Source organism: Gymnodraco acuticeps, unplaced genomic scaffold (genome assembly GCF_902827175.1).
Source record: "Gymnodraco acuticeps unplaced genomic scaffold, fGymAcu1.1, whole genome shotgun sequence".
NCBI classification, from domain to species: Eukaryota; Metazoa; Chordata; class Actinopteri; order Perciformes; family Bathydraconidae; genus Gymnodraco; species Gymnodraco acuticeps.
The window spans coordinates 3,591,202-3,605,486 of NW_022989810.1; the positions used below are offsets into that span (position 1 = coordinate 3,591,202).

Sequence of the window (14,285 nt, forward strand, 5' to 3'; positions counted from 1 at the left end):
AAAACAGGGAAAATAGGACAGCCAAAGATATAAGAGGCTGACCGGCATTTTTTGCCCTTTGAGTGAAAAATGATTTATTGTTTGTCAAAATAGTTGCTGATCATTTTTCTTGATCAAAGGGTCCTATTTTAGTGTCCCTCCTGTGACATGACTCCATGCTTCTCATACTGCGTGTGCTGCAGCACCTCTTTTCACCCTCTGTCTGAAACCAGAGCCCAGTCTGCTCTGATTGGTTAGCTGGCCGGCTCTGTTGTGATTGGTCAACTGTTTAAAAATGTCCGACCCTTGATCATATCACGTACAATGTGTTGGAGGGCTAGCAAATAGAAGTGTGGGTAGGAGAAAAAAAAGCATAATAGGGTCTCTTATCTGTATCTACTTATATAAAAGTTGACTTGTAGTGGCAGCTTTTGAAAACATCACCAGACACAGTTTTTGAAGTGATTTCCTATGAATCGGATTGATGCTTTTTGCTTTTCTCTTCTTAGTGACTCTGAAGAATGGTGCGGAGCTGCTGGAGTTTGCCACCATGTACAACGCAGAGCAGCTCAAACTCTCCTGTCTTCAGTTCATTGTGCTCAACATGGCTGCCCTGCTGGAGGCACGGTGAGAATCACAAGAGAGAACCTCAATTAGACTTGAAGATGATTAGATTATGAACATTTCAGCATGTTATTTAGAACAATTAAAACACAGTGCTACAATTAATCTGAGTGGTGCAAACAAGATGATCCCTGTGTGTGTGTGTGTGTGTGTGTGTGTGTGTGTGTGTGTGTGTGTGTGTGTGTGTGTGTGTGTGTGTGTGTGTGTGTGTGTGTGTGTGTGTGTGTGTGTGTGTGTGTGTGTGTGTGTGTGTGTGTGTGTGTGTGTGTGTGTGTGTGTGTGTGTGTGTGTGTGTGTGTGTGTGTGTGTGTGTGTGTGTGTGTGTGTGTGTGTGTGTGTGTGTGTGTGTGTGTGTGTGTGTGTGTGTGTGTGTGTGTATGTGTGTGTGTGTGGTGTGTGTGTGTGTGTGTGTGTGTGTGTGTGTGTGTGTGTGTGTGTGTGTGTGTGTGTGTGTGTGTGTGTGTGTGTGTGTGTGTGTGTGTGTGTGTGTGTGTGTGTGTGTGTGTGTGTGTGTGTGTGTCAGAGCTCTGGATATTCTCAGTGATGAAGTGCTGTTGGAGCTTTCTGCAGCCTACAGGAGGATGGTGAGTCACGTCCACCCATAGAAACACCCCAAACTGCATCCTCTTTTACATTATTTCAATGTGTGCTTATAGTTTGTTTGTTGCCTTTTATTTAAGACATCGAGTTGAATCTTACAGTAGCAAGTGTCAAATGTTTGTCATCTTTTTGCTTTGACATATAAAAAAATCCAATTACCAATAGTGGTTCAGTTGTAGGGGAATTAGCAAAACTATCGGGACTGTTTCTGTATAACTCGCACCTGAATGCATCAACCTCTGGTGCTGTAAAGGGATGGCTCGCTCTAAAAATCAAATATTCATATTTCTCGAATATGATTTAACGAGATTGCACTCGTAGGTGCTTGTGATGGCGAGAGATGTTAACATCCTCCTCTGCTGAGCTGCAAAGTTAGCTAGCTCATGAGAACCTCTAGCCCATTTTCGTTGTGCTGTGATTTGGTCTGGGGCTGCACTCTGGTAGAACGAAAAAAACAATCGACAATCAACAAGTTTTGCCGATTATCTTCAGTAACTGGGTCATGAATTCTGAAAGGATATACAGTATTGCTGTTGAGTTTTTCAAATGTGTTTTTATGGCATTTGAAGCACCACAAGCGGACTTTGGGGGAATTTTCCCTTTTGAAACCTTTTTATGTCCTTGACGATGCAATATGGGATGTATTGTAAAATGTGTATATTTCAGTATATTCCCTTTTTTTCCAGAATGTGCAAAAGTAATTGTTCCCAATATCCTAAATGTAACTTTGTAATTAATGATCAATTGTTTGTATTTTTCTCTCCATTTCAGATCCCAGCCATGGAAAGAAGGGTTATCACTCCGTACCCTGACGCCCCGGACCTCAGTGTGTATGAGGCTGAGGATTTGGACTCAGCATTTAGCCCCAAACCAGAAGCAGAACTGGATCACTCGTGCAGGTAAACAAACAAAAACATATCTTTACTTTAACTATATATGCCCTTTGTCCCTTTTTTATTTTCACATCTGTTCAAAAAACACATCACCTCTCATCATGCTGTTGACTACCAGAAAAAACATTCCATTGTGAATACTTTAATGTATACACTAGGGCTGCACGATTTTAGGAAAAAATCTAATTGCGATTTTTCTGACAAATATTGCGATTCGAATTGCGATATTTGTTTTTAAGCGACCCAACGGAAGTTTATTGTAAAATGCGGCCATATCTCCGGCTAGGAAGGTCGTATCAACGTGCTCCCGTCTCTAGCACCCCCACAGCCCGAGCTACGAGTGAAAAAACTAAACTTAAATGAAACTTCCGTTGGGTTGCTTTAAAGTCAAGCTTCAGTTTAAGGTTCACCCTGTAATAGAAACACGTGATGGAGCATTACTGACCTGACTCAGAAACCATCTAGGAAAGCTCCATTGGAAGCACTTGGCAGGTGATTGGATCAATCTGTCTATCACCTTCTATCATGGGCTACTTCTGATTGATTAACAATGGCTGGTACATGTGGAGCACAGCACTTCTGATTGGTGTGGATGACTGACACACAATTAAAAAAAAAAAAAAAAAATTAAAAAATTTTTTTTTTTTTAAATCGCAGGCTTTGCGATTTGATAATCGCATCATTTAAAATCGCGATTTCGATTTAAAATCGATTAATCGTTCAGCCCTAGTATACACTTAAAGTTAAGTGAAGCAGGAGCTAACCAGTCTGTAAGCCCTTGCGATCCCCTTTAAACATCTTAAATGCACAGCCTCAAATAGCTAATTATTGTACTACTTTGTCCCCCCTGCAGGGAAATCCTGTTAAAGAAAGCCAAGATTAAGGCTAAAAAGAAACCAAGGAGACGCTCTGACAGCTCCGGAGGCTACACCCTCTCTAATATCATCCACAGCCCCCCCGCTGCAGGTAACTCCTTTGTAACGCATCAGGTAGTCTTTGTTAATAGTATTCATTTCTAACACCCTATTTCTCCTTTTTAGTGGTTTCCCCGTGCCCGGTGAAGTCAGGCACGGCCAACTCCACAGATTCCCTGCAGGAGATGCTCACATCCGACTCGGAGGGCAGCTACGTGGGGGTGGGCAGCCCCCGAGACATTCACTCACCGGTCTTCAGGGACAGAACTGAGGTTAATGTCCGACCACAAAAACAAACACAATAAGTCATTCTTTGGCAAACTTAATAAAACAGATGAGTTTTTTTTGTACATCTCTTAATACCACTAGTCATTTTGCAGCATACTGTGATGCTTCACAAACACACTACACATTGTTATAGCTAACTTCTAATCATTATGTATACATTATTCTTTATATAAATGAAGGAATGTGGCTTCATCACATGGAAAGGTGTATATAATACAAAAGATGACTTGATTGTCATTTGTTTTCTGCAGGATGATAAGGCTCTCAGGCTAAAGACCCCACCCAGCACCCCTACCTCCTTGATGGACGGCCTCCTAACTCCGCCACCCTCTGCTCCACAAACCATCCCTAAGGGCCTTCCATGGTAAGATGGATCCAATGATCCTGTATTCTTGAGGAATTGTTTTCATCCCTCGTCCGTTCCTAAGTGTTGAAGTGTGACTCTGCTTTTACAATCTGCAGTCCCACTCGTCCAGCCCCAGTCTTGGATCTGAGAACCATCATGGACATGCAGGCCAATTCTGTGCAGCCATCAGGAGCAACTCCGAAAAGCCCTGGAAGGTTCGGGACATCTGCTGTATTTATTCTGACTGAGGACATTATCTACAAGCACATATTAACAAATAATGACACATTTCCATTAGTACAGTACAGTTAACTGTTGATTTATCCATATATTCTTTTAGCAATTTTGAATGAAACTTTACAAGAACAAGGAGATACAAAAATCAAAAAAGGTACAGAATATGTCCACAAAGATACGCAAAACATCCACAAAAAGATTCAAAACTACCAACTACTGTCTCCGTTTAGTTTGTATACACTGTATAAAGACTAAACGGAGACACAAAAAAGAGAAATGAGGAGACGGAACGTAAGCTGCTAAGGGACAACAATATTCTCTTTGAATTTGTAGCTCTTGTTGTTAAGTCGGAGGATTGGGCGCCATTTATCTTCTCATCCGTCATTGCGGACCACCACAAGAGTAAACATTATTTCATGACTGTTATTCACTTCAGCTGACACATATTTTCCCTTCCCACAGCAGTGTCAGCTCCAGCCTTAAGCACTCTCCTGTTCCTGCTAAACTGTCCCAGAAGCAGAGGAAGATGTTAGCCATGGCCAACAAGGAGGCCAGTGTGGAGCCCACCACATCCCAACCCACCCCCACAGTCACCCCCCCCAAGAGCAGTGTGAAGGCCTGGTGAGTGAGCCTAAACATGAACACCACTTCCTGGTTACTTTTGATTAGTTTGTAAACCTGTACTGGTGTGATTTATCTTTTATAACCTAAATGCAGTTATCCCAAGGGTTTTAGAGTCTTTCAAAGCATTGTTTTTATTCTTAGTAATCACCATGTGAGAACACACTGAACGAACAGTAAGTAGACCCTCCAGAAAAACGCGGGCAAAAACCCTTGATTATGCGATTAAACATGCGGGGTTTTTATGTGATTCTATGTGGTGAAGTTGCGAAATATGCGGAAAGTTGCGAAATATGCTAAATATTTTTTTTTAAATATTGGGCTGTCTTATTTTATCTCTCTCACACACAACCTGCCACTAACGTTAAACCCCTTTACTATTCAATTAAACACATTCAATGTTTATTTATTGTAAAAGCAATTGGGCTATTTTAATCACACTCTCTCTCTCTCTCACACACACACACACACACACACACACACACACACACACACACACACACACACACACACACACACACACACACACACACACACACACACACACACACACACACACACACACACACACACACACACACACACACACACACACACACACACACACACACACACACACACACACTTCTCCGCCTCATTCTGTTTTCATTTACTTGTTCGTTATCTGACCAGCTTCAATCTTGTAGGCTTCTCACCTCGTTTCTTGTAACCCTCGAAAGGGTTTTGGAGGTTGATGCCTCGGTGAACGTGAGTTGTTTGGCTTTCTTGTCCGCAGCAGCAGAAAGCATTTTCGAATGTTTGAATGAATCAAAGTGGGTCGTCACCGTCGATGTTCTCTTATGCTCCAACACACAGTTGCACGGGGTGCAGAATAGTTTCCCCCCACTTCCGTGCAAGACATCGGGGTACTGCTTTGCCCGGTCTTTAGCAGAAATGTTCGTCGGTAAATGAGATGGATTTGATTTGTTCATCTTGGTGTTTTCTCTCTCGTGTGAGCTCCACACGTTCACTCTACGGTGTTGTTTACCTTCTGTGATGCGCGAGCTGATGACGTCGCGTTATCATCATCATCATCATCATCATCATCATCATCATCATCATCATCATCATCATCATCATCATCATCATCATCATCATCATCATCATCATCATCATCATCATCACTACTTCGCGTCAAGACGAGTTAACTTTTTTTTTTCTCAATTTTGTGTGGAAAAATGCGGGGATTATGCGGCCTTTTGATAAATATGCGGCCTTTTAAAAAATCTGTGCCATTTTGCTGATTATGCGGTAAATTCTGCGATCGCAGAATCGCGTTTTTCTGGAGGGTCTAAGGAAGACATTAAACATAACTCAATTACTTACAAATAGGAAGAAGAAGCAGGGCATGAGCTAAAATGTACATGTGTTGTGTTTTTAAGTGATTTGAGCCTTGATGTCACATCAACATTATTTGACATCACACAAACAGCAAACTGTTTTTAGATTGTTTACTCAGAGCAAACACTGCAACCAGGATGTCATCTGATCTGCAAAACCAGTAAGGGTTGGATTTCCTCAGGATTCCTAAGTCCATATATAATGTTTCTATTAGAGCCAAGGTGTACCATTTATAATGTTGTTGTCCGATACTGTCAATGTTGGTGTAAAAAGCTGCACCCTATAGAGTTATAAAACATCAAACCCCTCTTAAAAAGTCAGTCCTGGCTACAAAATATTACTTTTTGATGACGGATAATCTTCCCTACCCACATACCTGCTTATTACAGCTGATTTCTATTCCATATTTCATTCCTCTATTTAATTCCATTGCAATGTAAATACTGTTATATTTTACTATATATTTTAAAATATTTTTCTAGTTCTCTTCCTGTGTTTTTAATTCTTGTTTTTATGCACCACGATACCAAGTCAAATTCCTCGTACGTGTAAACCTACCTCGTAATAAACCTGTTTCTGATATTGATTCTGATTTAGGAATTCAAAACGGAGATCTTGATGCATCATGTTTTAAGAACATTGTTAATGATTTGTAGAGGTACAGCGTTTGGCAAATTCAAGCCTCAACAATCCTGAATTCATGTGTTTCATTTATTCCCATCTGCAGGGCAACAGCAGCCCAGTCTCCTCCCTCCTCGTGCTCATTTCGAGCGTTGCTGGAGGAAGAGCAGAACCGCTTGGTCAGAGTGGGTCAAACGGGAGCAAAGGGAGGCCAAGGGGCCCCCGTCTCCCCCATCTCCCCCGTCACCACTGCTCCGCCTGCCACCAGGAGAGTCACGTTCAAATGTGCCGACAGCAGCGAGCCGGAGCGCCCCACGCGGTGAGCATCCATACATTAACACTAGAGAGTAAACACACAGGAGAGAAATGTGTTTCTGTTATGTTCGGCAGTGTCCACTTGATGGCACTGTTGAAGTGTCTGCAGAAAACTGATATTAGTTTGTTTCTTTTTTTCAAGGGAAAAGCCCTGAAACTCAAGACACAGGATACCCTAGTACTTTAATACTTACAAACCTTTTAATAAAACCTAATCTAAGCTTTAATAAAACAAAACAAAAGTGATATTCAAACGATATCCATTCAGATTCTTTTCTCATAAGTATCATTTTTTATTTAAGTGTTTTATATCACTATGAACCAATTTAAAACATATGAAGAAATCAATTAAATAATCATAATATTTCAAATACAAATATATTAATAATAATTGTTATTATTTGATGTATTGTATTTATATATGTGACCCGCTCTATCGAAATCAGTTGGAAGTCGCAACGGCTCATTTCAAAAATAAATGTGGTTTTGCGTAAAAAAATAGTTGTTCGGGTGTTTTGTTTGATTTCAAATAAACAAAGTCTTGGCTTTCAGAATATGAAACTTGTTTCGGCAAATTCAGATGATAAATACAGCTTTGAAGCTTGTGACGGCATAATTACAAGCGGAGAACGGAGTAACTTGACGTCACAGCAGGCATAACAACAGCCGGTGTTTCTCGTGAGGGTTTTCCCCGGGAAACAAACACAATACACACAAACGCAAAAATACACAAACACGTATATACACACATACGCACACACACTCGCGAGCTTCCCCCAGACCAGTAATCCAAATGAAAATATCTTCACTCTGTACTACTTTGATTATTAGCGGAGCAAATGATCAATCAGATCGATGGATTCCAGAGAAGAGAACACTTTGAAGGCCTTTTTCTCAAAATGATGACTCGGTGACAGTCATTATATAATGTGACCTATTTTGCTTAATATAGTACAAAAACAATCCTGATATCATTAGAAAGCTAGGAATATCCTCTTTCCAACAGTTTAACTCAAAATGTGTCTTTGGGTCAATGTGACTGATTTCAATGGAGCAGGTCACATATATATTATTTTTTTTACAGTAAAATAAACATTTCAAAAATCTCCGCTCTAGCTGTTTATATTGTGCCATAGGGTTGCGGACGATCGAGATGACACAAAAACCCCAGCTTTGACTGAAAGAAATGAAAAGGGGAAGTGACGATGAGTGTTTTTCTAAGACTTAATGCCCGGGGGTGGGGGGGGGGGGGGGGACAGGATGTGAGTGTGAATGGAGAACTTGTTGAAGGATCGTGCTGACTGACAGGATGCCCTCTAGCTGGACCGACTGAGAGAGCGGCGTGATGCTCTGGTCTGAGCGAGGTGAACTGCTCTGAATGACCCGGTACGGCTGGGCTGACCTGCCTGCACACACCCAGTCACCCTGACCTTTGCAACAGCTGGACACACACACACACACACACACACACACACACACACACACACACACACACACACACACACACACAGGGTGCAGATCATATTCAAATAGCTTTACTGGCTTGACCGTAATGACATGCAGTGTTGCCCTCTCACAACACACATCTATGTACCGGTATATACATTTGGAAAATATATTTGTTTTTTATGCATTTTGAACAAAAGCAGAATTAACGTGTTCTTCTTTAAAAGGAAAACAATGTACTTTTTTGAACAAACGACTAAACAAACTCAACTAAAACCATTCCCCCCAATCTCCGTCCCATTGTTTAACGCCTCTAAGTGACATAAAGCAAAAGAACAACAGAAATCATAAGGAAACAGTGATTATAGTGCAAGATATTACTGATAATGACTCAGGGTTTGAGCCTTTGCAGAGCATAATAGGGGCCTCTTTAAAAGTGAACTTCCCTACCTTTCATAAGCGCGTCTCTCTTCATCTGATATCATACTTCCTTTGCTTAATCTTAGCAGCATGCAGCGTGGGGAATCTTTAAAGCAGACTTGCAGATATTGAACAGCTGTGCGAGTCACTCTGGGGAAACAACTGATGTTAATCATTTTTGATAAGGGCAGCCCCTCATATCACATCGCATCATACAGAACAGGGAGCAGCTCTCTAATTGGACCAGACGAGAGACTGAAGGCTTCAAGGATCAGGAAGCAACCTCGTAAACTCTCCTCACTGCCTTCTGGGACACTTTTTCCATATTACCAGTCAGAAGGATTAGAGATGCTTCTTCTTTCTATGAATATTTCCAGCGGTGTCTCTAGGCCAGATTAATAAGCACACAGACTTTCCATAGAGTGTGCATGTATCATATTGAGTGATAAGGAATGTTTGGCCACATTCATGACAAAGTATGAATGCAGTCGGTTTCAAAGCAACGCAAGGTGGATATGGAGTAAGAAATCATATAAAGCGCACACCAATCAGAGATACTGTCTTCTGTGACGTGTCACAGGGAAAAATAAGCCCGGTGTTGTACTCTCAAGAATATAGATAAGACAATAAATAATCAGGGTTCTTACGGTCATTAAAAACCTGGAAAAGTCATGGAAATTCAAAATGCTAATTCCAGGCCATGGAAAGGTTTTTGAAAACAATATTTTCCCCAAAAAATACTTCCCAAAGTTTTGGAAAAGTCATGGAAAGTTAACTAAAGTTGCATCAAATATAATTTATATTTTAGCTTATCGCCGAAATAGTAATACTATAATGATAATACATACTTTATCGTGTAGTAATGAAACGTAAAATGGCATTTAACTGTCGAGGTGTTTTGCTGGTGAGAGATTTTAGTTGCTTTAGCCTCTAGAAGCTAGTAAGCCTATTTGATTTGTTTTAGATAGGCACAACATGTTTCATATGCAGACCTTATTTTCCTGTTCCATGTTCAAATAAACCATTTCAGTGGTACCGCTGAGAAAGAGTCATTTCTTTGGTCATGGAAACTTAGGCCATTGAAAATCATTGGTGAAAAACTGTATGAACCCTGAATAGTATATTCTGCGAACGCAAACTTATTGGTAGATTCAAATTGCCTTTCAGCTTTGAAGGAAATGGCAACAACATTTAAGGTATAGGATTATAAAAACATGAGTGATTATACCATCTCCAACACAAACCTGTGGTTATAAAACCAAACAAAAGCTTTAAACACAACTTAAGGCAGCAGAACATTTTTGATTTGTTCCACATGCTTTGCACTGCTCCGATTTTTGTTCTATGCAAACAAGCAAATGTTTTGCAGAGGATCTGAGAGGCTGCTTCATATTGCAGGTCAGAAATAAATGACAGGGCTAAGATGTTTAGTGGAGAGCTGCAACGCAAAGTCGGCTGTTCTATGGAAAGACAATAATCATCAAAAATGTAGATATTGGATTACTGTCCCCTCTTTTATGGGCCGCTGTATGGGCTGTATAGCTCAGTTGGTGGAGCTATACAGCCCAGGGGCTGACGACCTGGATTCTAACCGGCCTGACCCTTTACCGCCTGTTGTCCCCTCCTGGTCGCCCAAATAAACCGATTTTAAAAAAGGAGTATCTTTTGTCTGACAAAATTAGAAAAAACATAAACCGTGGATGTAGAGAAACTGGCATGTACATTGTATCGACCTATTTAATCATCTACAAAATGATCAAGTAACTAATAGAGATGTAAAATCATTTGCAGCCCTATCTGTGGTATAAGGGATAGGGACTGCGGATGGAAATGAGCTCAAAGCTAAATCTGGCACTGTGACGCTTGACACATTTGAATGTTTCAAGTGTTCATTACTGTGCATTGTCCCTGCTAAATAAACGATTAAATAAAAAATAAATAAATAACACAAATATAATAAACCAATATTATATTTTTGACAAAACAATATTAAAAATAATAATAACAATAATAATGATGTGATTTATAACATATATATATATATAATACAAAAATAATACATTTGTTGTTTACCAGAACCAGTCTAGACTGATGCTGGACTGTATCAAATGCAACACAAGGTATAATAGAAGAAGAAGAATAAAGGGCTCATGCAAAAGTCATTTTAGACTTAGCCTCAGTTCTGTGATTCTTACCGAGCCGACTGTATGTGACAGATGTTTTTTTACTTCAGTCCCGTTCCACCGTCCTACTGGCGCTCAGTGAGAGCCAGGTGGACAGCTGGCCTTTCACACACTGGAGCTTGTCAACAGTGGTCAACTCCACCCGTGTCCGTGCTCTAAACTCCTGTTGCTCTCTCTTTATCTGTGTCACCCGTCTCTCCCTTCAGACCTTGGGTGCTCGGAGCAGTGGGCAGCCCCCCCCCTCTCCTCCCTGGTGACCTTTGCCACCATCGTGGAGGAGGAGAAGGAGCAGGAAGCCGCGCTGATCCGCAGCCGGGAGAAGCCGCTGGCGCTCATCCAGGTAACTAGGTCATGTCGTTGTGCATTAGTGCTCACACCCACACACACACACACAGGTAGTACACACTCTCTCACGATTGAAGGTGAAGCTTGTGTGTGTAGCAGAGATGGGGACTCAAGACGCACGTAAATAGCACAGAAGGTGAGGTGGGACTCGACGTGAGATCTAGGACTTGTGAACAATATTAAGGTGCATTTACAGCATCATCATTCCCTCCCTCATTATGTAACCATTATGCTATCAGACGCTGATCACAAATTCAAGTAAAAGATTAATACTTACGTACAGTGCATTTTTATTTCTCTTCCACTGATGAGGCTCGCCAATTTCCCAAACACGAACAAAAATGTAAAGAAAAACGCAGTGTTTTATTTTCCTTTTTTATTTGAAAAGCACATTGTCCCAGGTCGGATTCGAACCCTGGTCAACCGCTTGGGGACCAGGCAACAGTTCATGGGCCGACAGCTCTACGAACTGAGCTATACTGTATACAGATGGCCCCACGCAGAATGTTTGAACAATTACCTTATTTTGGGCTCTCTAATATTTTATATGATATTGAAGAAAAAGACTATTCTAAAAGGGGGTGGGAAAGGACTATTGTTTTCTTAATTTCTTTTTTTGTTGCATGATGGCAAAGACGTTAGGTTGGACTTCAGTCGTGAATAAGATTTGAATTATAACATGGACTCTAGGCATCCAAGAGGAAAACATTGTGGTGGTGTTTCAGGGTGGTATGACCAAAGCATGCGTTTCCTTTCTGACCATATCTGGCAGTCTATCTAATGAACTCCACCTTGTGATCAGTGCTGGTTAGAAATGAGGTGCCTCCAGTTTTACTGTATTTTTCGACAACCCTCCCTGCTTTTATTTATCTGCCAGCCTTCTGTCAGCGCCTCCAACAATTCATTTTTCCCCCCTATGGCTTTCTGGTTGCCATTATCTAAAACCCCCATTATTATTACTAAGCTCCCAGTGTCAGCCTTTTCTCTTTAAGCCTCAAATCAAGTGTGGTTTTGTTCCCTTTCAAAATCTCGGAAACTACCCTCTTTTCTTGTCTCTTTCTGTAATTTTAGATTGAAGAGCGGGCAATCCAAGACCTTCTGTTCCACTATAAAGCCAGTGACAACCCCGATGAGCTGATAGTGGTGGAGAGGTCTTCCAGAGGTCCCATGGCAATCCCGACCTGGAACAAACACTAATGTTTAACAGCACAGCCGCTACATACCGAGGAAGTGAGAACATCCCATGCAGTTTTCACCGATTCCTCCTCAGATCCATCGCTCCGTGTTGTACCTAGGACTCCAGCCCAGTGTGGTGATGGGTGTGATGCAAATGTCTGCTTGTCTCCGCAGTTAGACAGTTTTGCTGCTCAACGTTTATTTTGCATGAATGAGAGAGAATGTTTTTCATAACTGAATGTCGTCCCGAAGATGTCTTTAGACCTCATGCATGTTGTTTTTTCTTTCTTTTTTGAGGTTCTTTACCGGCAACCAATGATAAAATAAGTAAACGACTTCCCAAAATAAATATGTGAAGTCAAAGTTGCCAAAGAAAAGAAAATGGAGATGCTCAAGCCACGAAATGGGACCAAGCTTGAGAGTGTTGAGTGTTTCATTAAAAGCTCTCAATGAGTTTGAGAGTGCCAATTATCAGCCATGGCAGAGCATCATTTGTACTAAAGAGGAGGTCAAGGGAGCTATTTACCAAGGCAGTATGTTTAGTCTGTTTAAATAGTTCTTATTTCTTTGACTTCAGCTATATTGCAGTGACATGCTAATCTTGCTGGACCTGGTAAAATACATGATCTGATGCAGTTAGTGAATGGTGATCGTCTGAAACTGTCTTTCTAGCCTTTGAAGTTATCACTAGTTTTCTCTAGAGAAGATGGTGTGCCTTTTTATCAAATAAAAGATAATAATACAGCAGCTAAAACACCTCATTGTTTTCCTGCTTCAATAATTCAGCAGTTTTTTTTCTCCAGCTGGGTAGGTGCATCTGATCTGCACCATGTTATCTCGTCTTCAGATGCCATTTGTGTTTGTGAGACATACGGACGCAAAGAGAAAATGGCATGTAATAAAATAACTCAACTGTGCAATTATACCGTCTCCAGTCTCTATTTTAATTTATAAATTGCAGCGGACAGAATGATGGGCAAGATTACATTTTCTTGATTATTTTCTTTGCCTTTTCCTGTCTTCTAATATATCAGAAACTCGATCCTTAACTCATAAATATGGCTCTTACTGCATCTAATAAAGATGTAATGTGCCTGACACTTTAGCTGCCCTGCATGAGCAACCGAACATTATCAAGTCTCAGCCTGTGATTAACTGTGATGACCCTGATCTGAACAGCAAGTGTGGAGATTTAGGCGTGTTATTGGCTGTAATTACAGGTAGAGCATCACATCGGAAGTCAGAGAGAGACGGCTCATGGGAGAAATAGTAATTACACATTAGGATCTATTAGTCGGGGCAGAGATGACTCGTGTATCAAAACCTTGGAGGAAAAGACTGCCGCTTTACATCACTCCGAAATGAGCTGGGTTGATACAATGAGAGATAACCATTTCTTAGCTTCTTTTCCATTTATTCTTTTTTAAAATAATTATTTCAAACATATATCTGTAGGCTATAATTATGTATTTTAGCTATTTAACCACTAATCTGTTAAACATAGACCTACCCATTTAGTTATAACCATTTAGCCATTAGCTAACTGTTAGCTACAACAATTTAGCTATTAGCTATTTCACCCCTGTATCCACTTTTTAGAGCTACTTATTTCAACCATTCCTCAATTCCAGGGACTACAGACGAAAAATAGCCTCCTGGCTAACTCTGGCACATTTACAGCAATGTTAATTAATGTGCACTGTCCGTTAAATGGGGCAGCCCCATCTGCGAGGCTCCACTAGCACCCGCACCCCCACAGCGCGTCACATTTTCGCCGCTAAAAGTGTGTGTGTGTGGTGTGTGTGTGTGTGTGGTGTGTGTGGTGTGTGTGTGTGTGTGTGTGTGTGTGTGTGTGTGTGTGTGTGTGTGTGTGTGTGTGTGTGTGTGTGTGTGTGTG

At 41.0% G+C, this 14,285-nt stretch overlaps 1 protein-coding gene across 1 annotated transcript in view; it reads left to right on the forward strand.

Moving 5' to 3' along the window:
• ibtk (inhibitor of Bruton agammaglobulinemia tyrosine kinase) overlaps positions 1–13,311 on the forward strand; it is a 38,432-nt gene extending 25,121 nt beyond the window's left edge. The window contains 12 exon segments of the mRNA XM_034229445.1: positions 489–606; positions 1,127–1,187; positions 1,975–2,102; positions 2,950–3,062; positions 3,137–3,282; positions 3,550–3,662; positions 3,761–3,859; positions 4,344–4,502; positions 6,610–6,822; positions 11,074–11,107; positions 11,109–11,207; positions 12,284–13,311. Coding sequence (XP_034085336.1) covers positions 489–606; positions 1,127–1,187; positions 1,975–2,102; positions 2,950–3,062; positions 3,137–3,282; positions 3,550–3,662; positions 3,761–3,859; positions 4,344–4,502; positions 6,610–6,822; positions 11,074–11,107; positions 11,109–11,207; positions 12,284–12,409 — 1,409 coding nt within the window. The 3' untranslated portion in view covers positions 12,410–13,311.
• Positions 13,312–14,285: the final 974 nt, after the last annotated feature.